Source organism: Amphiura filiformis, chromosome 8 (assembly GCF_039555335.1).
Source record: "Amphiura filiformis chromosome 8, Afil_fr2py, whole genome shotgun sequence".
Classification (NCBI taxonomy): domain Eukaryota; kingdom Metazoa; phylum Echinodermata; class Ophiuroidea; order Amphilepidida; family Amphiuridae; genus Amphiura; species Amphiura filiformis.
This window is the reverse complement of record NC_092635.1, coordinates 20,757,596-20,781,637: the sequence shown is the minus strand read 5'-3', so window position 1 is coordinate 20,781,637 and position 24,042 is coordinate 20,757,596. Positions and strand designations below refer to the sequence as shown.

General features: G+C 38.4%; 1 protein-coding gene across 1 annotated transcript; it reads right to left on the bottom strand.

Annotated features, from left to right (window-relative positions):
- Nucleotides 1–15,147: 15,147 nt before the first annotated feature.
- On the bottom strand, nt 15,148–23,683 carry LOC140158789 (uncharacterized). Its single transcript, XM_072182005.1, has 2 exons — nt 22,989–23,683; nt 15,148–20,179 (listed from the first exon to the last, which is right to left on the bottom strand). Exon 2 carries the CDS (start codon nt 19,787–19,789, stop codon nt 18,440–18,442), a length of 1,350 nt encoding a protein of 449 aa, XP_072038106.1. The 5' UTR covers nt 19,790–20,179; nt 22,989–23,683; the 3' UTR covers nt 15,148–18,439.
- Between the last annotated feature and the right edge of the window lie 359 nt (nt 23,684–24,042).

Below are 24,042 nucleotides of genomic sequence, written 5' to 3'. Positions count from 1 at the left end.
TTTTTGGAAAGAAAAATAAGGGGGAGGGGGGTCATAAATTGATAATGACAAAATGTAGGGAGTCACAAGATGACTACAGATAGTGTGTTTATTGTATTCAAAAGACTGATTTCAATACAATTTTAGCCTGTCTAGGGGGTACGGTGTATCGGTGGTGGGTGTCGGGGGTCATAACATTTTGATGCCGAAATAGTGAGGGCCGCAATTTATTGACGCCGACTTTTTGTCAATTTAGGAACCCCCCTTCCGAAAAAATTGATGACCCATTTTACTCTCTCCATATTTACACAGTGGCATGTGATATCGCTTTCCCTGCAATATCTTTACACAGCGCTTTACATCAGTAGTTGTTGTTGTTTGACCTTCATATCCCCTGCACCGCTAATACAGCCCGAGTATAAAGTTACTTGCTATTAAACACGGTGTAAACTTGGAAACACTAAATAAATATGCTTTGTGTCATTTTAGCCAGGCATTAGCAACATGTTCTCTTGACACGTGCTGTGATTTGGCCTCCTTTACCCGTTCGTTATCTATGCTAATTCCGTAAATTAATTACAAGATAATAATTGTGAAAGAGGATACCTATAACTATACTACGCGCAGCTAACGACCCAACCACGTGATTAAATTTGACTATTTTGATTGGTCAAACAGCTGCTCGTAACGAGAAAGAAGCTACGCGTAGCTGTTCCACGCTTTTGGCCCCCTTGGCTTGCCATATACGCCGGGCAAAACAGGTACCTGATCGACACCTTTTGATCGCTACGAAGCGACTAAAATGTGACAACGGGGTGGATGAGTTGCATAGTTGCCAGTCTGATGACACCACTAGTGTAGTGGTGAAACGTCACAATGTCAGTAGTCAACATCATTTTTTACTGGAATTGTTCAAAATGAACTATGTTTACAGTTGAATCCAATATTCCAAATGAGCTTGTTCAAAGATGTTGTTTCACTGCTCATGCTGATTGGATTATGTCTTCGAAATTATGGACTGAACTTTTTCATTTGAATGATCAATCTGCAAGTGAATATTAATTATCGTGAACTTTGCGTATATCGTTGTTATAATATGTATATGAGACTTTGTAAAAATTAAAATTATTATAAATATATATCATTTTGTTCTTGTCATTATATTGTTGTTGAATTTAGTACTTAATTATGCCTCAGGTATTTATCATCTAGTATTGAACTTGGTTACTAACTGTAAGTTCAAGTTAGCAATGGTCCAAATGCGCGCGAAGAATTGTACTGATTTGAAGCTAAACTGGTGAAATATGAATAAATTCCCGCGAAGCGCGCAAAAATTGACACTTTTTAAGTTGATGTGGCCAAATATGAGGTTAGTTACTTTGAAGAAAAAGTTAATGTAATTTTTTGTCACTTTTGAAAGCTCAGTCTTTTTCAAATTGCTATATGGAAATAAGTCGTTAGGTGCCGAATGAGGTATCAAAATACGCAGAACAAGACATTCTCCATCGACTACTTTATTGGTAATTCATTTTAGTGTCTTTAAGAAATGGTTTTTGTTTTAATTGTTCGGATACTTTTGTTGGCAGTACTATTATTGTATACCTACCTTTGCGCGTCGTTCGGCAAAGCATGATAAGGGAGCACACCACTAAATCAATGCGCCATGTACTGTAACCCTACTGAGTTCCGGTAAAAGGTATTGAGGTATTTTGGGCTGGTCTTTAGATTAATAATCAGAGAGAGTAGCGAATTATAGCTTGAATAAAAGTGTAAAGCCTATACATGAATTTGAGTCGCCAAAAAAGTCGCATTTTTATAAAAATTATCGAAAAAACAGCAGAAACAGGTTTGCAGTCTTTAGAGCATGTCAATAACAGTGAGGGCGCTGTTCAGTGTTCACCGCCTCGTAGCAGGAAAACGAGGTGGAAGGCTACCCATACATTCAGACATGTAAACGACTAGTTATGATATGATCATAGCCCAAAAGGCCTCAAAACGAACAAAGAAAACCGCGTTTTTACACGGATTTCAACGGGCGATTATTTAGTGGTGTGCGCCCATAAGCAAAGGAAAAGAAAGACGTAGACAGGGCTGGATTTACCCACAGGACACAGTGCGGGCCCGAGCCTTAGGACCACGATAATGACAATGCAACAATTTTTAAAAAGAGGAAGCTGAAAGTTGGAATAGGTTGTAATGTGTGTTTTTCCTTCAGCCCAGTTTTAGGCAAATTGCAAATTTTCTCGCGCATTTTTTCCCGGTTAAGTAATTTGAGGCACATCGTCCACATCATGTAAATAATTATTTTGTAGGTAGTAAACAAACCGGTCTATAAATGCCTCGCCAGCTGCTGAGAGTAGCTGCTAGTTAAAATTTACACTCCGCGCGCAGTGAGAGATTGTTATTAGTATATCAGTGGCTAAAAACTAATCGCTATATAGACGAATCCAAATCCACGCATTCCTACACCTGACTAGCAGCCTTTAGTTGGGTAGCCGTCGGCTACAATGCACCCAAAATGTGAAATGATTCGGCCTTGGCGGAATTTTTAAACTGCATTCCATCACCCGTTTTACACCTTCCGCGAAAACACAGGTAGACAAAAGAAAGATTAAAATTTACAACACAATAGGCCCTACAGTTCCCTTCGGCAAAACACACAGCTTCTACATACATGGTCTATTCGCTGTTGAAGTGACATAATAATATCGGATTAACTACACGCGTACGTTATCAAACGCTAGGGAGCACGGTGGCCGAGCGGAACGGGCTAGGACTCATAATCGTAAGGTTGCGGGTTCGAGCCCCGGCGACGCCATCGTGTTGTGCCCTTGAGTAAGGCACTTTATCTCGGTTACTCCTCTCCACCCAGGTGTGAAACGGGGAGCTGTTATGAATACTGTCCATTGAGCGCCGCCCAAAGGTATGAGCATGCCTTGGGCATTGCATGGCAGCTGACATATTCTAATGACGGCGGAATAAATGTAAAGCGCTTTGGTACATGTTCACATGTGAAAGGCGCTGTATAAATACTAACATTTTATTTACAAATGGATGTACTTGCGAATGTATACTATGTATGAATAGATGCGACGGGATTACCTGCGGAATTATCTCTATTGTATTATTCTATTAACCCTCCTCGTCCTTGCATCTTCTCTAGGTGTTAGGCGGCTTTTATTTGCACAATTGAGCGCTCAAAACACCAGGTTGGTGCTAGCGGCTACCCAAAGATGGCCGACCAAATCCTGTCCATGACTTGGCTCGTTGGATTTTTCACAAGGTCATATCTTAAAATCCTATCCATCAAAATTAACCAAAATTACACACAGGATTGCCTCAATACTCTGCTCTAAACACATGTCATTAACCAAGTAGTTGTCCAACTGACACAACAGCAAAATGCACTGATATGGAACACCTTCCTGGACCACATTCACAGCCCTATTGGCACCCAGCAAATGAAATATCTGAGAACGGCATCTTGAATCACAGGTCACAGCAAACAATTTAAAAAAAAACCAAACAAACCAAAAAACCAGGATTATCATGTCACATGTCCAAACAAATAATGAATTCCTTTAGTAACGGGTACGTCCATGCATGCTGTGCACCTGCTTCTCAGGATATTGACGTGTTACAATGGTGTTCCCTGTCGCCAGACCTCAACCCAATCGAACATCTCTGGGATGAGCTTGGACTACGCGTGTCAAGAAGAGACAATGCACCTGTGAATAGACAAGTCCGATTGCACTGCAGGAAGCATGGGTCAATCTTCGGTTTATCCTTCGTGTAAGAGAGCACGAAATTAATTTTTTGAGAATGCTCTTATCACTGGTTCATGTCAGTGTCAATGTATAAAGAATAGGTATGTTGCCCAATGTGAGCCTGTATCAATTAACAGCAAAGAATACTGAAAATGATAACGAAGCCAGCTCCCTTATACGGAACATATATATAATTCCTAAAAAAATTATTAAAGGTATGTCATGTTTAGTATTATTTCAGTATTTATTCCTGGGACTGTGACAGTGTGCCAAGGCATTCACTAGTTATTAAAGTGTCAATGTGTCAGCTAAACATTACTTTCATGTGTGAGTCAATGTGTTTGCCACTTAAAAAACTTTGTTAGCTTAATAAAGTCTTAAGTTCTTTCATGTCCTGTGACAATGTGCCAGGCAAGCCGTAATTGTTATTCTTTCTGGCACTGTGACAGTGTGCCAGGCAACCCGATCATTACTTTCACATGTGTGTCAATGGTCAGACACTTGAAAGACTCGTTAACTTTCGTACGTTTTAAACTAATTTGTGCTCTTTCTTCCTGGCACTGTGACAGTGTGCCAGGCAAGCCGACCATTACTTTCACATGTGTTTCAATGGTCAGACACTTTAAAGACTCGTTAACTTTCGTATGTTTTAAACTAATTTGTGCTCTTTCTTCCTGGCACTGTGACAGTGTGCCAGGCAAGCCGATCATTACTTTCACATGTGTGTCAATGGTCAGACACTTTTAAGGCTCGTTAACATTCGTATGTTTTAAACTAATTTGTGCTCTTTCTTCCTGTCACTGTGACAGTGTGCCAGGCAAGCCGACCATTACTTTCACATGTGTGTCAATGGTCAGACACTTTTAAGGTTTGTTAACTTTCGTATGTTTTAAACTAATTTGTGCTCTTTCTTCCTGTCACTGTGACAGTGTGCCAGGCAAGCTGATCATTACTTTCACATGTGTGTCAATGGTCAGACACTTTTAAGGCTCGTTAACTTGCGTATGTTTTAAACTAATTTGTGCTCTTTCTTCCTGGCACTGTGACAGTGTGCCAGGCAAGCCGATCATTACTTTCATATGTGTGTCAATAGTCAGACACTTTTAAGGCTCGTTAACATTCGTATGTTTTAAACTAATTTGTGCTCTTTCTTCCTGTCACTGTGACAGTGTGCCAGGTAAACCGATCGTTACCCTTTCGTGTAAACTTGCACGAAATTGAATTTTTGAGAATGCTCTTATAATCAGTGGTTTGTGTTAATGTCACTGTAAGAACAATTATGATGCCCAACGTGAGCCTGCATCAACAGCAAAGCACACTGAAGTGATACTATGTGACTGGACACCACGAATCAGCCGTAAAGTCAGCCCCAGTCAATTTTGTTTTATTTCGTGTTTAGAAAATATATATCATAAGCTTTAAAATGGTATATCATTTGACTTCAAACGATATCCAGAAGCGGGGTTATGGTTTGTTGAACTCTGTTCCTTCAACAAAATTGTACCTTTTTCGGTTCTACATATGTCTCTTTTTCCACATTCCTGGTAATAAATATCAAACAGTCATAATTGGCGGTCATTTCAAATCATCCCTACAGTCAGGCCTCGGGACTACCAATTCTTTAGAAATGCATAGTCGCGCTAAAAGTCGATCGATACATGTTAAAATCAGCACAATTCAGAGATACACCTTTTTGCTATGAAATTTATTTTCTCGGTCAAATATAAAGCAATATTTTTTTTCTTCAGTAATGTCAGTTAAAGACATAGTGCTTGGATGTACATTTTTTTTAAATCCTGGTGTTAAAATTCAAGCATCATATTTTGTCTTTTAGTGTGATATTTTTGATTTTTATAGGCCTTTAGTTCGCCCGTGAGCTTTTTACGGAATTCATTTTTTAGCGTCTCAAACTAATATAGTTTGCAAACTAATATAGTTTGCTAAAGAAAGATATTTCCCACCTCTGTAAAGCACATCGTGTGGGTCTATATATTATAGTTTTGTCAGAATTTCCGTTTTTATTTTACCCTTTTTCCCTTCATGCTACGAAAATGTCAAACTCAGTACTTTATCTCGAGAACAACCAGCAGAAATAATCGATATTTCAATTGTTGTCAACCAGGTCCCTTTTCCATTGAAAACCAGGATTGCCTGACCAGCGATTTGGTAGCCCAAATCCCCAATTCTGGTAAATGAGGTGAATTTTGGAAATTTGCTCCCGTGATAGCCTGCAATTTCAATTTATAGGGGCTATGTATTCCATGATTATGAAAACCATTTTGTCTGTTTGTTTGTTTGTTTATTTACCTAGGATGAGGTCCTTGGGAAAATCCACTGTCCAAACCTAGAAAAATTCGCGTGTTATTAGAGGGATTTTAATTTTCTGTCCCTCCTATCTCCAGGTGAATTTTGAATGACCCCCCATCGCGGGTTGGCATTTTCATTACACCCTTCAGACTTGCGTTCGGGTTTGTGTAGGCCTATTTGTCATAATTTAGCGCTATAGGACCTACTTTCTAAATGTGACTATAGCTATAGCCGTGCTATATAAATATTATAAGGTACCGGTATGTAATATTATGTAGGCCTATGGGGGTGGGGTGTGTACTCAACACATTTTAACCATGACTTACAATGCAAGGCTCATTGTTGCCATAAATGATTTTTCCTTTAGGTCATTATAATAGGTTGTTATAAACTTCCATGTTTAACCTTGTATTGTTTTGGCTGCTTCATTATGACTTTCGGTGGGTTTAAGCAATTTCAAACAAACACAAACAAAAGGCACTATACCCAGTCACCTTCATGACAATTGAAACACTAGTAATAGGTAATTTCTTTGCTATATTGAAGTTCTGGCAACACTGTATCCAGGCCGGGCACCCAGAGATATCGATCCACAATGCTAGTATTAGCCTAAGATTTCACGTGTGGATTTGAAAATTTTCCAGCTGGTAGTCAAAAATTATGGAATCAAAACGGAAATTCTGACAAAACTATATGATATATGGCCGTGTAAAATTAATATTTTGGTTCTCGTCTCCTCCCTCCTCAATTTCTGGGATTTGTCAGATTTTTTTTTTTTATAGATTTTTCAATTTTTTTAGACTTTGGAATGATTTATGTATTAATCTTCATACATATAAATAAGTTTATTAGAGAACAAGCATCACTTCCAAGTCTTTTTGTGGTACTCTAGGGGTTTATCCTCAGAATCTCACATTTGAAAAAAAAAAAAAGGGCCTCATCGTTTCCTCGAGCACTGTTGGAGAAGACCGAAAACTACTGACAATGCTAATTTTACATTGAAAAAAAAAAAAAAAAAAAAAAACACCTCCTCCCTCATCAATTCATGAAAATCCTCTGGACGAGAACCAAAACATTAATTTTATACGGCCTATTGTTCACGGTGATGTGCGTTAGAAAGTTGGGAAAAATCCTTCTTTAGCGAACTTTATTACTTTGAAAAGCTAAAAGATTGATCCAAAAAAAGGCTCGCGGGCAGAGTTGAAGCCTATCAAAATCGAAAATCTTACACTAAATGACTGAATTTCACGACTAAGTTTAAAACTAAGATTTGAAAAAAAAATACAGTATCAAGCATTACAGTTTTTCCTGACATTTACTGAAAAAATGAAAATTATTGCTTTTCATTTGACCGCAAAAAAAAAAAAATTTACACTGAAAAGGTGTAACTCAAAATTTTGTTCATTTGAATACCAAATTCGATCGTTTGTATTGCCTTATTAAATGACTGAGTGAGCCTTGCAGAACAATAACAATCGGTAGTCCCGCGTCCTAACTGCCTAAGTCCTCTCATTGTTAATTGTTGGTTATACATACCTAGACAAAATACATTGCTTTGTTATCCACTTGAACAGGATTTAGCCCAAGCAAAATAAAAATTCCTTTAAAAAAGGAATGGGGTGCCCAATGGGAGGTTTGATGTGATGTGCTGAAATCCGGGGGTGGGGTACTTCCACTTTGGAGGTGACGCGTATGTAGGGCTATTAAGAAGCCCTTTTTCAACATCGCTGTCACCCAAAGACCCCATTACCAGCACGTGCTCTGTCACCCAAAGACCAGGCTATTAAGACCCCCTTTTTCAACATTTCACCAAAAGACCCCATTACCAGCACATGCTCTGTGACCCAAAGACCCCATATTTTCCTTTAGATCTGCATGTCTCCCAAAGACCTAGACCATAATATTTCCATCTGAACAGCAACAAGTCGTCTATCGCTCTAGGCTTCTTTTGGCTCTCACTCAAAGACCCCATTAAAAAAAGGTCATATTCTCACCCAATGCCCCCCTAATTTAGATCCAAACTGTCCCTCTCTCACCCAATGACCTCATATTTTGTACACTGATTTTTGCTCTCACTAAATGCCAAAAATCATGCTCTCAGGCTTGCAATGACCTTATATTTTTTACATTTTGCTATCACCGGATGCCCCTTACTGGCCAGCCCTAGCCCTACACCTATATCCATTTCATATTGAAGTGCCACCCCCGGGTGCTCAAATGTAACCGTTTGGATACAATTAGTCAAAGCAAAATAAAAATTCCTTTAAAAAAGGAATGGGGCGCCCAATGGGAGGTTTGATGTGATGTGCTGAAATCAGGGGGTGGGGTACTTCCACTTTGGCGGTGACGCGTAGGGCTATTAAGACCCCCTTTTTCAACATCGCTGTCACCCAAATACCCCATTACCAGTACATACTCTGTCACCCAAAGACCAGGCTATTAAGACCCACTTTTTCAACATGTCCCCAAAAGATCCCATTACCAGCACATGCTCTGTCACCCAAAGACCCCATCTTTTTCCTTTAGATCTGCATGTCACCCAAAGACCTAGACCATAATATTTTTCCATCTGAACAGCAACGAGTCGTCTATCACTCGAGGCTTCTTTTGGCTCTCACCCAAAGACCCCATTAAAAAAAGGTCACATTATCACCCAATGCCCCCTAATTTAGATCCAAACTGTCCCTCTCTCACCCAATGACCTCATATTTTGTGCACTGATTTTTGCTGTTACGGAATGCCAAAAATCATGCTCTCAGGCTTGCAATGACCTTATATTTTGCTATCACCGGATGCCCCTTACTGGCCAGCCCTAGCCCTACACGGTACCTATATCCATTTCATATTGAAGTGCCACCCCCGGGGCTGAAATGTAACCGTTTGGATACAATTAGTCAGAGCAAAATAAAAATTCCTTTAAAAAAGAAATGGGGCGCCCAATGGGAGGTTTGATGTGATGTGCTGAAATCCGGGGTTGGGGGTACTTCCACTTTGGAGGTGACGCGTATGTAGGGCTATTAAGACCCCCTTTTTCAACATGTCACCCAAAGACCCCATTAACAGCACATACTCTGTCACCCAAAGACCAGGCTATTAAGACCCACTTTTTCAACATGTCCCCATAAGATCCCATTACCAGCACATGCTCTGTCACCCAAAGACCCCATATTTTTCCTTTAGATCTGCATGTCACCGAAAGACCTAGACCATAATATTTCCATCTGAACAGCAACGAGTCGTCTATCACTCGAGGCTTCTTTTGGCTCTCACCCAAAGACCCCATTAAAAAAAGGTCATATTCTCACCCAATGTACCCTAATTTAGATCCAAACTGTCCCTCTCTCACCCAATGACCTCATATTTTGTGCACTGATTTTTGATGTAAAAGTAATGATATGCTTGCCTGGCACAATGTCACAGTGCCAGGAAGAAATAGCTAAAGAGCATACATGTAAGAGTAATGATATGCTTGCCTGGCACAGTGTCACAGTGCCAGGAAGAAATAGCTAAAGAGCATACATGTAAAAGTAATGATATGCTTGCCTGGCACAGTGTCACAGTGCCAGGAAGAAATAGCTAAAGAACATACATGTACAAGTAATGATATGCTTGCCTGGCACAGTGTCACAGTGCCAGGAAGAAATAGCTAAAGAGCATACATGTAAAAGTAATGATATGCTTGCCTGGCACAATGTCACAGTGCCAGGAAGAAATAGCTAAAGAGCATACATGTAAGAGTAATGATATGCTTGCCTGGCACAGTGTCACAGTGCCAGGAAGAAATAGCTAAAGAGCATACATGTAAAAGTAATGATATGCTTGCCTGGCACAGTGTCACAGTGCCAGGAAGAAATAGGTAAAAAGCATACATGTAAAAGTAATGATATGCTTGCCTGGCACAGTGTCACAGTGCCAGGATGAAATAGCTAAAGATCATACATGTAAAAGTAATGATATGCTTGCCTGGCACAGTGTCACAGTGCCAGGAAGAAATAGGTAAAGAGCATACATGTAAAAGGAATGATATGCTTGCCTGGCACAGTGTCACAGTGCCAGGAAGATATAGCTAAAGAGCATACATGTAAAAGGAATGATATGCTTGCCTGGCACAGTGTCACAGTGCCAGGAAGGAATAGGTAAAGAGCATACATGTAAAAGTAACGATATGCTTGCCTGGCACAGTGTCACAGTGCCAGGAAGAAATAGCTAAAGAGCATACATGTAAAAGTAATGATATGCTTGCCTGGCACAGTGTCACAGTGCCAGGAAGAAATAGCTAAAGAGCATACATGTACAAGTAATGATATGCTTGCCTGGCGTAGTGTCACAGTGCCAGGAAGAAATAGCTAAAGAACATACATGTAAAAGTAATGATATGCTTGCCTGGCACAGTGTCACAGTGCCAGGAAGATATAGCTAAAGAGCATACATGTAAAAGTAATGATATGCTTGCCTGGCACAGTGTCACAGTGCCAGGAAGAAATAGCTAAAGAACATACATGTAAAAGTAATGATATACTTGCCTGGCACAGCGTCACAGTGCCAGGAAGATATAGCTAAAGAGCATACATGTAAAAGTAATGATATGCTTGCCTGGCACAGTGTCACAGTGCCAGGAAGAAATAGCTAAAGAGCATGCATGTAAACGTAATGATATGCTTGCCTGGCACAGTGTCACAGTGCCAGGACGAAATAGCTAAAGATCATACATGTACAAGTAATAATATGCTTGCCTGGCACAGTGTCACAGTGCCAGGATGAAATAGCTAAAGATCATATATGTAAAAGTAATGATATGCTTGCCTGGCACAGTGTCACAGTGACAGGAAGAAATAGCTAAAGATCATACTTGTAAAAGTAATGATATGCTTGCCTGGCACAATGTCGCAGTGCCAGGAAGAAATAGCTAAAGAGCATACATGTAAGAGTAATGATATGCTTGCCTGGCACAGTGTCACAGTGCCAGGAAGAAATAGCTAAAGAGCATACATGTAAAAGTAATGATATGCTTGCCTGGCACAGTGTCACAGTGCCAGGAAGAAATAGCTAAAGAGCATACATGTAAAAGTAATGATATGTGACTCCTCGCCACAACTGAGCCCTGATGTCGCCAATCATCATTTTTGAGATATTCAACCAAAATATTCTGCTTGAAATTAGCTTTAAAATGATGTATATCATGTCTATAGTACTTGACATTTAAGTAGTGAAAAATCAATAAAACAGTCAATAAATCCTTTCTTTCCTTTTGTTTATTGTTAAGTTCGATGGAGCATATCTCAATAGTGGCACTGGCGACATCCGGGCTCAGTTGTGGCGAGGAGTCACATATGCTTGCCTGGCACAGTGTCACAGTGCCAGGAAGAAATAGCTAAAGAGCATACATGTAAAAGTAATGATATGCTTGCCTGGCACAGTGTCACAGTGCCAGGAAGAAATAGGTAAAAAGCATACATGTAAAAGTAATGATATGCTTGCCTGGCACAGTGTCACAGTGCCAGGATGAAATAGCTAAAGATCATACATGTAAAAGTAATGATATGCTTGCCTGGCACAGTGTCACAGTGCCAGGAAGAAATAGATAAAAAGCATACCTGTAAAAGGAATGATATGCTTGCCTGGCACAGTGTCACAGTGCCAGGAAGATATAGCTAAAGAGCATACATGTAAAAGGAATGATATGCTTGCCTGGCACAGTGTCACAGTGCCAGGACGAAATAGCTAAAGATCATACATGTAAAAGTAATGATATGCTTGCCTGGCACAGTGTCACAGTGCCAGGATGAAATAGTTAAAGATCATACATGTAAAAGTAATGATATGCTTGCCTGGCACAGTGTCACAGTGCCAGGAAGAAATAGCTAAAGAGTATACATGTAAAAGTAATGATATGCTTGCCTGGCACAGTGTCACAGTGACAGGAAGAAATAGCTAAAGATCATACATGTAAAAGTAATGATATGTTTGCCTGGCACAATGTCACAGTGCTAGGAAGAAATAGCTAAAGAGCATACATGTAAGAGTAATGATACGCTTGCCTGGCACAGTGTCACAGTGCCAGGAAGAAATAGCTAAATAGCATACATGTAAAAGTAATGATATGCTTGCCTGGCACAGTGTCACAGTGCCAGGAAGAAATAGGTAAAAAGCATACATGTAAAAGTAATGATATGCTTGCCTGGCACAGTGTCACAGTGCCAGGATGAAATAGCTAAAGATCATACATGTAAAAGTAATGATATGCTTGCCTGGCACAGTGTCACAGTGCCAGGAAGAAATAGCTAAACAGCATACATGTAAAAGGAATGATATGCTTGCCTGGCACAGTGTCACAGTGCCAGGAAGATATAGCTAAAGAGCATACATGTAAAAGGAATGATATGCTTGCCTGGCACAGTGTCACAGTGCCAGGAAGGAATAGGTAAAGAGCATACATGTAAAAGTAATGATATGCTTGCCTGGCACAGTGTCACAGTGTCAGGATGAAATAGCTAAAGATCATACATGTAAAAGTAATGATATGCTTGCCTGGCACAGTGTCACAGTGCCAGGATGAAATAACTAAAGATCATACATGTAAAAGTAATGATATGCTTGCCTGGCACAGTGTCACACTACCAGGATGAAATAGCTAAAGATCATACATGTAAAAGTAATGATATGCTTGCCTGGCACAGTGTCACAGTGCCAGGAAGAAATAGCTAAAGAGCATACATGTAAAAGTAATGATATGCTTGCCTGGCACAGTGTCACAATGCCAGGAAGAAATAAGAGCATACATGTAAAAGTAATGATATGCTTGCCTTGCACAGTGTCACAGTGCCAGGAAGAAATAGCTAAAGAGCATACATGTAAAAATGATGATATGCTTGCCTGGTACTGTGAGGTCTGATACATTGACACACATGAAATTGGGTTGCCTGGCACACTGTCGTAGTGCCAGGAAGAATGTGTACAAAAGAGGTACAGAAGCTAACTTAGTCTTTTAGTTAGACACACCCTAATGATCGGCTTTCCTGGCACAGTGATGCAATGCCAGGAAGAACTACCTAAAAATAACAACTTGTGAAAGTAATGATTGGCTTGCCTGGGACACTGTCACAGTGACAAGAAGAAAGAGCATAAATTAGTTAAAACATACGGAAGTTAAAGAAGTCTTAAAAGTGTCTGACCATTTACACACACGTGAAAGTAATGATCAGCTTGCAAGCACACTGTCGCAGTGCTAGAAAGAAAGAGCATAAAACAAACATACATTGACTCATACATGAAAGTAATGATTGGCTTGCTTGCCAGTGTCACACTGTCAGTAAGAAATAACTAAAAACATACTCATTGACACACATGAAAAAGAAATGATCGGTTTGCTTGGCACACTGTCAGGAAGAATGAGCACAAGAGAAGTACGAAAGGTAACATAGTCTTTTAGTGTCTGACACGTTGACACACCGTTTGCCTGGCACACCGTCACAGTACCGGGAAGAAAGAGCACAAAAGAAGGAGATTAACAAATTCTTTAAGTATCTGACACATTGACACACCATAATAATCAGCTTGCCTGGCACAGTGTTGCAGTGCCAGGAAATAGCTCAAAACAAGACATTCACGTAAAAGTAATTGCGGAAGTTAACGAAGTGTCTGACACATTGATACACAGAAGTAATAATGAGGTAACCTGGTGTTAATGTGCCATGAAAGAAGAGCCAGAACATACGAAGTATTAATGTTTCAAGTAACAATAGGATTGCCTGGCACATTGTCACATGACACGGAAGAAAGACTTACTTAGTGGCAAACACATTGACTCACACATGAAAGTAATGTTTAGCTGACACATTGACACTTTAATAACTAGTGAATGCCTTGGCACACTGTCACAGTCCCAGGAATAAATACTGAAATAATACTAAACATGACATACCTTTAACAATTTGTTTAGAAACTATGATGTTCCGTAAGGAGCTATAACTCCAATATTCTTTGACTGCGTTATCATTTTCAGTATGCTTTGCTGTTAATTGATACAGGCTCAAATTGGGCATCATACTTATTCTTACATTAACATTAACGTCATGAAGCAATGATTAGAGCATTCTCAATCAAATAAATTTCGTGCTCTCTTACACGAAGGATACATCCAATCTTCCCCAGGATATCATCAGGAACTTGGTTGGAAGCACGAGAAGCAGGTGCACAGCATGCGTGCAAGCGCACGGTGGACATAACCATTACTAAAGGACTTCATTATTTGTTTGGAGATGTGACATGATGATCCTGGTAAGTTTGTTTTGACTCTCTTTAATGTTTTTAACTTAATGTTGTTAAAATTGTTTGCTGTGACCTGTGATTCAAGATGCCGTTCTCACAGATTTCTTTTGTTGGGTGCCAATAGGGCTGTGAATGTGGTCCAGGAAGCTGTTCCATATCAGTGCATTTTTGCTGTTGTGTCAGTTGGACAACTGCCTGGTTACTGACATGTGTTCAGGCAATCCTGTGTGTAATTTTGGTTAATTTTGATGGACAGTGTTTTAAGATATGACCTTGTGAAAAATTATAAGTTTCTTTTTTGGCTCAGTGTACATGTTGTATGATTAAATCCTTGGAAAATATTTCGTTATTTTTGGTATTTGTAAAAAGCTTTTGTAAGACTTGCAGTTGAATGTGTTGAAAGAATATGATAAGCTTTAGACTGCGTATTGAAAACCCATCTTGCGTATTGAAAACAAAAAATGACAAAGAAATCGAATTTGCTTGAGTTGGAAACTTAAGGGAAGGGGTATGAACGTTTGGACAGTATTTATTGTGGGACATTAGAGCACATCAGACATATCGAATTGCATTCTGAATACGAAGAATGGCCTTCTGATATCAAATAATTTTGATTTTTCGAAATTCGCAATGTAATACACATTTTATGGCAAATCATTAAAATTTGATATTTTTGATATTTAACAGTACTCGAATTAAACTTTATAAATCTGATGATTTCTACCTAAAGTGTATGTAGGTGGGTTGAAAAGCCGACGATCAATGGTTGGGGAAAAATCCATATCTTCAATATGAAAGGTCAAAATTTTCAATTGATCGTCGGCTTTTCCTCCCAGCTACATACACTTTAAGACTATATCATTAAATTTATAAAATGTACTTCGAGGACTGTTATATCTCCAAAATGTGAAAAATATCAAATTTGTCATAAAATTTGTATTATATCGTGAATTTCATAAAATGAAAATTATTTGATATCAGAAAGATATCTTCGTATTCAGAATGCAATTCGATAGGTCTGATGTGCTCTCATGTCCCACAAAAAATACTGTCGAAACGCTCATTCCCGTTCCCTTAAAAGAGGATAATGAGCATGCGCAGATCGTAAAAATGAGTCATTCCCGCTGACTAATGGCATCTTTTTATCGTAACAGGTGGTGTGAATTGCCATGCGTGGCTGTTGAAGAGCTAGTGGATTCGCTCTACTATCATGGCAATTTCTGACACGAAGATAATTATAAGGATGAGGATACTCATGCAGGCAATTTAAGAGGTCGGTCACCCACCTTTGCACAGTATTTTTGTGGGGCATGAGAGCACATCAGACATATCGAATTGCATTCTGAATACGAAGAATGTCCTTATGATATCAAATAATTTTGATTTTTTTTAAGTCAAAATTTTCAAATGATCGTCGGCTTTTCCTCCCAGGTACATAGGCCTACACTTTAAGTACATATCAGTAGATTGATAAATTTTACTTCGAGGACTGTTAAATATGAAAAATAAAAATATATCAATTTTTGATGATTTGCCATAATGTGTTTTATATCGCCAATTTCAAAAAAATCTAAATTAATATCAGAGGGACATTCCTCGTATTCAGAATGCAATTCGGTATGACTAATGTGCACTCATGTCCGACAAAAAATACAGTGCAAGCGTTGATATCCGATCCCTTAAGGAAGGCCAATCATGTTACATCCGGCCCTGGAACCAGCATTTGGTAACCTTGTTCAGTCCCATTAACTTCGTTTTGAAATAAAATCACATAATATTTTAAATTATAGGCTGTGAAACAAAAAAATACTGGCTCAGTCAAACTTCTCTAGATCTCTGATTACTGTATTTGCCACACATAATAATCATTACCCGGCCCAATCGGGCCCATTTGCTGAGGTATAGCCAAAATGTTGAGATTTCGTAAATTGTGCGTCATAAACTTGAGAAAATCCCGATATTTAAAGTCGGCAACATTAATGTTCAGCTCATTGCATTAAACCAAAGTATCATTAATTGATTATCTTGATTAAACATAACATAAATTTCGGAGTGGAAAATCTTTTAAAATTACCTTCACTGGAGCCTATTCTAAGCCTATCTTGAGCAAATTATGCATGTACGCATTAGGACCCATGTTAGACTGGTTCTATTTTGGAAAAATCGTGTTCCCAGCCGCAAGTTTGCGTAAAACCCAGCTTAGTTTTGTTACTGGGAATGCTGAACTCGAATCTGCTGTCTGCCAAGCAGACCGTGACCCGCAAAAAGACCCCCAAATGACCCCATAGGATCGTACTTGTATAGGAGGCAAACTTAATTTTATTCCAATAACACTTTCAAACATGTCCAATTGTGAATCAGGCCCCAAAAAGTCACAGGTCGATTTGCTTGTTGTGTATGGGTCAAAAGTCAAAGTTGCTCCAATTTTCGTAAAAGTTGCTGCAAACTGTTCGCCTAGCTTAGCGGATTCAGAAAAAGAATAGTTTGCACTATCTGCGATGTCTAGTTAGCATGTTACACAGCAAAAAGTCAAAATATATAGGATTCAATAAAATTTGCATTTATTTATCATCTATGATCTGACATCGCAGATAGTAAACTATTCTTTTTCTGAATCCCTTGAACTTGAGGAACAGTTTGCATCCATTTACGAAAATCGGAGCAACTTTCATCCCCCTTATACATACAAATTGACCTTGGACCTGTGGAGCCCCATAACTTGGTTATTGAAGAGTTTGTTTCCAAAAGGCGCTAAATCCAATAGCTGCCTTGTGTCACATTTTCTGGTATATTTTAACATTTTAAAGTTTAAATGACATTTAACGATTGGAATGAATATGTTTGTAACTCTAGCTTATTTTCTAATAATTTCAACATCATTTTGCCCACTAAAAAGTCTTCAATGCAAAGTTTAAAAATGGCTGCCATTGGATTTAGCTCCTTTTGGAACCAAACAAAAATAATTTTCTTTTATATTTATTATTTTCTTCTTCCCATGTGGGAGGTTAAAGAGATTTGCAATTATTTCTTTAAAGATAACCAAATAATTTTCTAGTGGTCCAATTTGGCAAAGTTACTTTTACACAAAGCAACCGTTGGATTTAGCGCCTTTAGGAACCAAACTCTAGTATGTTCGATACGCAACAGGCGAATAATTCCGGTTTTAAGTGAATTTGGAGCATGTTAAAATGTTGCCCCTATATGAGCATTTAGGGGGTTTGGGGTCATTTTAAGGGTCAAGGGGTTCAAATATAGCTTGGCAGACAAAGTATTTAAATTCAGCACAGCCGAATTAAAGCCATATTATAACATTTGCTGAGGAAGACGCCCTCACTGAAATTTTTTAATTACCTTTTTTACACGATTAAATTGTACTTTATTAAACCAATATACCCTGCAAAAATCAAGACTCTAGGTGCTGCAGTTTTGTAAAAATCCGAGATTTTGAATAAAACGCCGGAACCGGCGCTTTATTATTACGATGGAGTTATTTAGTCGAACGCATACACGATGTTCATAACACACAGTACGTACACGGCGTGCAGGACGGTGATATGTACACAACAAAGGGTCGTACCACAACATGACCGAAGGAGTGGTACGTATATTGGCAACATGTGCGCTGGTATTCCAATTTTCTTTGCTTTGCAGTAGTTGTTCGGGTCAAAAATAAAGGGGATATATCTGACAGTAAAAGCTAACATTTTATGGCAAAGAAATGCTAATCTATTTTGTTTGAAAATGTTATAATATGGCTTTAACCAAATTGGGTTGGTTGTCAGTGGTTTACGCGAACTTGCCGTTTGATGCTTTTAAAAATAAGCATATAGGCTACTATTTCCAAAATCCATTGCAACTTTTAGTTCTCTAGCTGCGATATTTTTGTTCGGTCAAGTAAATTAGCTTTGTTCGAGGTTTGTTCGTATTGACTTATTATTGCTCTCGGTTATTGCTGCGGCGGGAAAAGGCTGCTACAAAATTGCCGCTACGTTGTCGCGACGGTAAAACACACTATAACATTAATCATTACTATACTAGGACCGTTACTGTTACCATGCCACATGTCGGACGCTTTTGTATTACAGTTCATGTGATCATGTCCGTACCAATTTGCAATATTAGTTGTCTTGTCCTACAACTATTATTATATCACTTTTCCTTGGATCAGAATTCACACGAACTCCTTCCAAGACATTGTCCTCCTTTTCATAATATTCACCAAGATGTTCCTTCTTCTCTGTGTCCAAGTTCGTGATCACCGATTCTTTTTCATTTGCATGATCTTCGCTAAGATTCTCGTCATCACGAGTGGAGTCATCCTCACCCGCATCAGCAATACTTTCATCGTCACTACTATCCGTAGGAATATGATCTTTTGGTAATCGAAACCTTACTCGTTTTCTCTTTTTCTTGCTTTGCTTCCCTAATAATTTTGTTCGTCTTTGCAATAAAGCCTGTAGTTCTTCCTTACGCTTCTTATTGATGGTCTCCGCCGTTTCCTTTTCGTGCATTCCGCTCGCAAGTTTCTCAAAGGCAATTTCTAGTGTTTCTGGAACGTAAATCTCTCCCAGATTATTTCGCTTGTAAATTGGCTTCAGTTTGCCACCTGGTTTTCTCTTCGGTATGTAACTTTTGAGTTCTTCATCAATCAATTCAGAATACAAAAACTGTTTTCTAATAGGATATCTTCTCGCGGCTTCCTGGTCCCGCCATTTGGATGCAGCCGTCTGCTGAGAATTTCTGAGACGTTTTCGTGCCCGCTTTCGAACTCTTTTTTTACTACTGTCGGCTGCCGGTTTCTTTTTCTTTTTCTTGGAATTTTTCCTTGGTGGCGTCGGTGCTCGAGGTTTAAGCATTATTTCATTGACACTTTGTTGTAGAAAGGATTCGACACCGACGTTTGGAAATGGGTCAATAGAAACGATTGGACTTGATAGTTTAGTGTCGGCATCGCCGTCGTCGTCGGTATGATCACTGTCACTCTCCGAATTATCAAGAGTGTCGTGCTTTGAGTATCTTAGTGACGAATTCAGCGATATCAAATCATCATCAGTTTTCAGAGAACCTACTTGTAAACTTGGAAGTCTATCAAAAGAAGACGCTCTTGGTCGTAAACGTCCTTCAAACCGAGAAGGCACCATCTCGACTGAACGCGAACTCGAAGGAGGTGTTCGTCGAAACCGGTTACTTACAGAAAAGAATTTATCTTCATCCACTAGTTTTGGTAGAACCGGTAGAGATACATTACCACTAGCATGATCTTTATCCACATTGTCTGAAGAGATGGCGTGTCCAACTTGATTTAGATGAATAGTGGAAGGACCTCCGTGCCCAACTTTGTGATAATTCGTTGATAGTTTATTAGAAAGATTTGGCAGTAAGCCAAACAAATGTTGGTTGATATTGCTATGACGTTGTAAGTCATTTGATCCTTGAAGATGCTGTTGGTGCATCGTTGAGTGTGTCATGTTGGCAACGCAAATTAGGCTACTAGTTCGATAAAACACAATTTGTATTATATCTTTGACTTAATTGATTGCTCATTACAATGATGACTATGAGTGTCGGCAGTATGCTGTTAATGAGATAGCAGCTCCACTATTTATGAGATAACAGCTCATTGCGTTGTGGACATCATTTATATGTTAAACTCTGCAGGGCAAAGCATTGAAAATACAAGTGTTTGTGGTACAAATGTTGATTCTGATCATATTTTCAGGTAATTCTTCTGAATCCGTGCAAAATCCAGAGCCATTGAGTAAGATGATCATCTTGGACCGAAACGCAAATTGTATTGAATCACCGATCATGCAATGCTGGATGGTGTTATATCGGGTGCGATTCTCTAAACGTCGTACCTGAGAAGATAAAAAAAAAAAGTAAAATAATAAGGTTAAATCGATTCTCAGCATCTTACTATATGATGTCACATTAACTATCACTAGCTTAAACAAGTCCTGGATTCATTTGTCAAGCTTTAGTAATGGCACTTTTGGTCATGCCTTCAATCAATGAGCAAATAAAGGACTTCTATTTTGGACCTTAAGGGGTGGGGTATGAACCTTTGGACAGTATTTATTGTGGGACATTAGAGCACATCAGACATACCGAATTACATTCTGAATACGAAGAATGTCCTTCTGATATCAAATAATTTTGATTTTTTTTTGACATTCGCAATGTAATACACATTTTATGGCAAATGATTAAAAAGTAAACTTTATAAATCTGATAATATGTACTTAAAGTGTATACATGTAGGTGGGATGAATAGCCGACGATCAATTGAAAATTTTGACCTTTCGTATTGAAGATATGGATTTTTTTCCATAAAACGCCAACAAAAATTAGGTCTTCTTCGAGGACTGTTAGGCCTATATTATATCAAAATGTGAAAAATATCAAATTTTAATAATTTGTCATAAAATTTGTATCATATCGTGAATTTCAAAAATGAAAATTATTTGATATCAGAAAGACATTCTTCGTATTCAGAATGCAATTCGATATGTCTGATGTGCTCTCATGTCCCACAAAAAATACTGTCGAAACGCTCAAAACGCTAATTCCAGATCCCTTAAGGCTAATGAAATATATATAAAATATGAGGTCATGATTTCATTATTCATTATTTTGGAAAATTCCATTATTGTCAAAACTTTCATTTATATGGCTATAGTCTGACGAGGTAATCCTTAAATTTTCATTATTTACTACATCCTCTACCCCTATACATCCTCTACCCCTGCAACTACAAAAACTGCTGGTTATGAGCAGAAGAGGATGTCGGACAATTTGAGAGTGTAATTTTTAGTGTGCACTATTTTTTCTGAACCCTCTAAGCAAGACGAACAATATCAGATATTTGTCTTTTTTTACGCATAGGCTTACTCGATTTTACAAAAATAATCTGGTTGGTCCGCTTTTACGCAAACTTGCCGAATCGAACACGCCTATACTCTTTGTTTTCGTACTATCAGTATTGCAGTCTTATGAGCTTTCTTGAGATTTATTTATCATATTTTCCTGTCATATACATGTATTTATTCTCAGAGTATACTAACTAACCATAAAATACCATTTCACGACTGAGCTCTGAAGTTGCAAACTGTTATCATTTATAGTCGCGGATTTGTGTTTAAGCAGAAAAAGAACATAATATGCATGCGTGTAAAAATTATAATAAATGACCTGGGGGAGGGGGGGGCACTCCAACTTTGGAGGTGACGCGTATGTAGGGCTGCTAAGACCCCCTTTTTTAGCGTCGCTGTCACCCGAAGACCGCATATTTTTCCATTTGATCTGTCACCCAAACACACAAGTTCAATTTGAACAGCAACTTTCATTTATCACTGATTTTGTTACTTATTTTGAAAAAACAAAGAAATTTGAAGCCATTTAGAACTAGAAATTCGATTTTCGAGGTTTCTGTAGCGCTGTTTCGGCTCTCACCCAAAGATTCCATAAAAAAAATGGTTAGTGCGGAAGTGCCAGCCCTACACCTATCCATTTTATATATAAAGAGCCCTCCCCCTCCCCCGGGGACCTGGGATGGGCCTGGGATTATTGCAGTCATTTTTTCTTTCCTGAAATGCCCTATTTTATAAATAAGAAACAATTTTTATTCTTCGCGGTGGCAAGAGTCGGTTCCCGCAGCAAAGGCAGCTCTGTTGCGCGTGCTAATCAAAACTCATATCACGTAGTAAACGAAAATCACACAAATATCACCCAGTGGGTCCAAAAGACCCTGTGGTATCATTGATAGCATCATAAGTACACGCCACAGTTCTTTAACCCACATACAAATCGTACAGACGGTTGACCCCTAAATAAAATAAAAACTATTTTCATCACAACTTCCGAGTCAAATTGTTAGCATTTTATTAAGATAACGTGTGGAACTTGAACTTGGTTGCTTCAATTGCGGGAGTATCATCGGGTTAATATTATTTGATTAGGCTCAAATTCCAGACTAAGTCTGGAATTTAATACATCCCATGTGAACGTACGGTTTTGAAAATGAAAATCATGTTAAAAAATAACAATATATATAGCTTGTGTATCTATTTTGGTTTTCTTCATGATACTATATAAATTAAAATGTAATAATACATCGAAACCAGTGCTGTGTTGTTTAATACATGGTTGTTGTTGGTTTTTTCAGGTGTTTTTTTTTTTGGGGGGGGGGTGTAGGACTGAATGCCGTATCATGGTGAGATAGTACAGGGAAAAAAACCTACATTTTCTATTGTTTTTGCACAATTAAAATAAACAAACGTACAAAATAAATATCTTAATTAGTACATAATCACGAGAGAGGACTTGATATGGAAATTCCGTTGTCTAAACACTTGTTGTATTCCAAGCCATCTGCGCAATTGAGCATTTAGGCCTATGTCAAATTATTATGATAGAAAATTTTATTGTGTATTTTCTAAATACAATATAGTTCCAAAAAATAACTGTAACTCAGCTGAATTAACATGATTAAATTCATTATAACCAAGATTCAAATGATTATAGAAACCGAAGGTGAAGTCTTGCTTGCAGGACTATTATAGGTAACAGCGTAGTAGGCCTACTAGTAGTAACGTCTCATCTTCTCTGATCTAATCATCTGCAAATCTAAAAGCTAAAACTTAGTAGAGAAGCACCATGTGTACTTACCTTAAATAAACGTAGTAACATTTCCACTCCACTTTCTAATATCCTAATATGGAATACAGAATCAGTATGTCTGGTTTCAGCCGCATATTTTCCTTGATATTTTGTTAGTCTCTTGTCGTTTTGTCTGCCGACTAGTAAAATGTCATGTTTTTGACAAACCAGGAGAGACGATACATATTGTGTATTCCAACATGAAAATAAACGAAAAGTATTTTGGTCAGTGATATCGGCTAAAAAGCTCCACAAATATATGCGTAGACTTATAATAGTCCCACCTATTATATATTGTTTGCTAAAAGCATTGCCAAGCACACAACTGATGACATTATACCAGGAGCACTATGTTGCTATTTGCAATTCTTTTGTAGTCTACTGCCTCCTGGAGATTTTTGTGCCACCAGATTTAATTTCTAAAAATAGATCTCGTTCAGTCAGTAGGTAACATTATTCCTGTACATTATTCCCGTAACATGCATAACGCATAATATAATTCAGAATGACGAATTTCGGATGATAGGTTTTTGGTGGATGTAATCACCTTCACCGTCACGATGCTGCTGCCATGGCTCTCTGAACCACAATGTTCACTCGATATACAAAAACATCTTATAAAACGAGATATGAAAAGGATCAAAAATATGATCATTGTTTGACCCCGATCTTAGTAATAAATAAATATTAAAGCAACCCTGACATCACTCTTCAGATCCCGTGCTTCATAGATCACGACTGAATGATAATTCGATCGATTACATGAGCTGCCGATCTTCGTCAATGAAGTTGTCAATGGTTACAAAGTTAATTATATTATGAGTTGAGGGTTTTAAAACTGACGTAAAGAGTCAATTACATATTCATTTAGGCAAGAGCCATGCCCAGGAGGTTTACCAATATCCGGCACATGCAAAGGTATACAAAAATAAATAATTGACATTTTAGCTCATGTTGACACTGGGTACGAAAATTGACAGATGACAAGCGCATGGATCCTTACTACTTGGTACTAATTGGGATGCTTCAAATAGGGATTAGTTTGATTTTGAAAGTATAATTA

Coding starts and splice junctions, on each gene's coding strand:
- LOC140158789 (XM_072182005.1), bottom strand. CDS start 19,789: ATGACACACTCAACGATGCACCAACAGCATCTTCAAGGATCAAATGAC.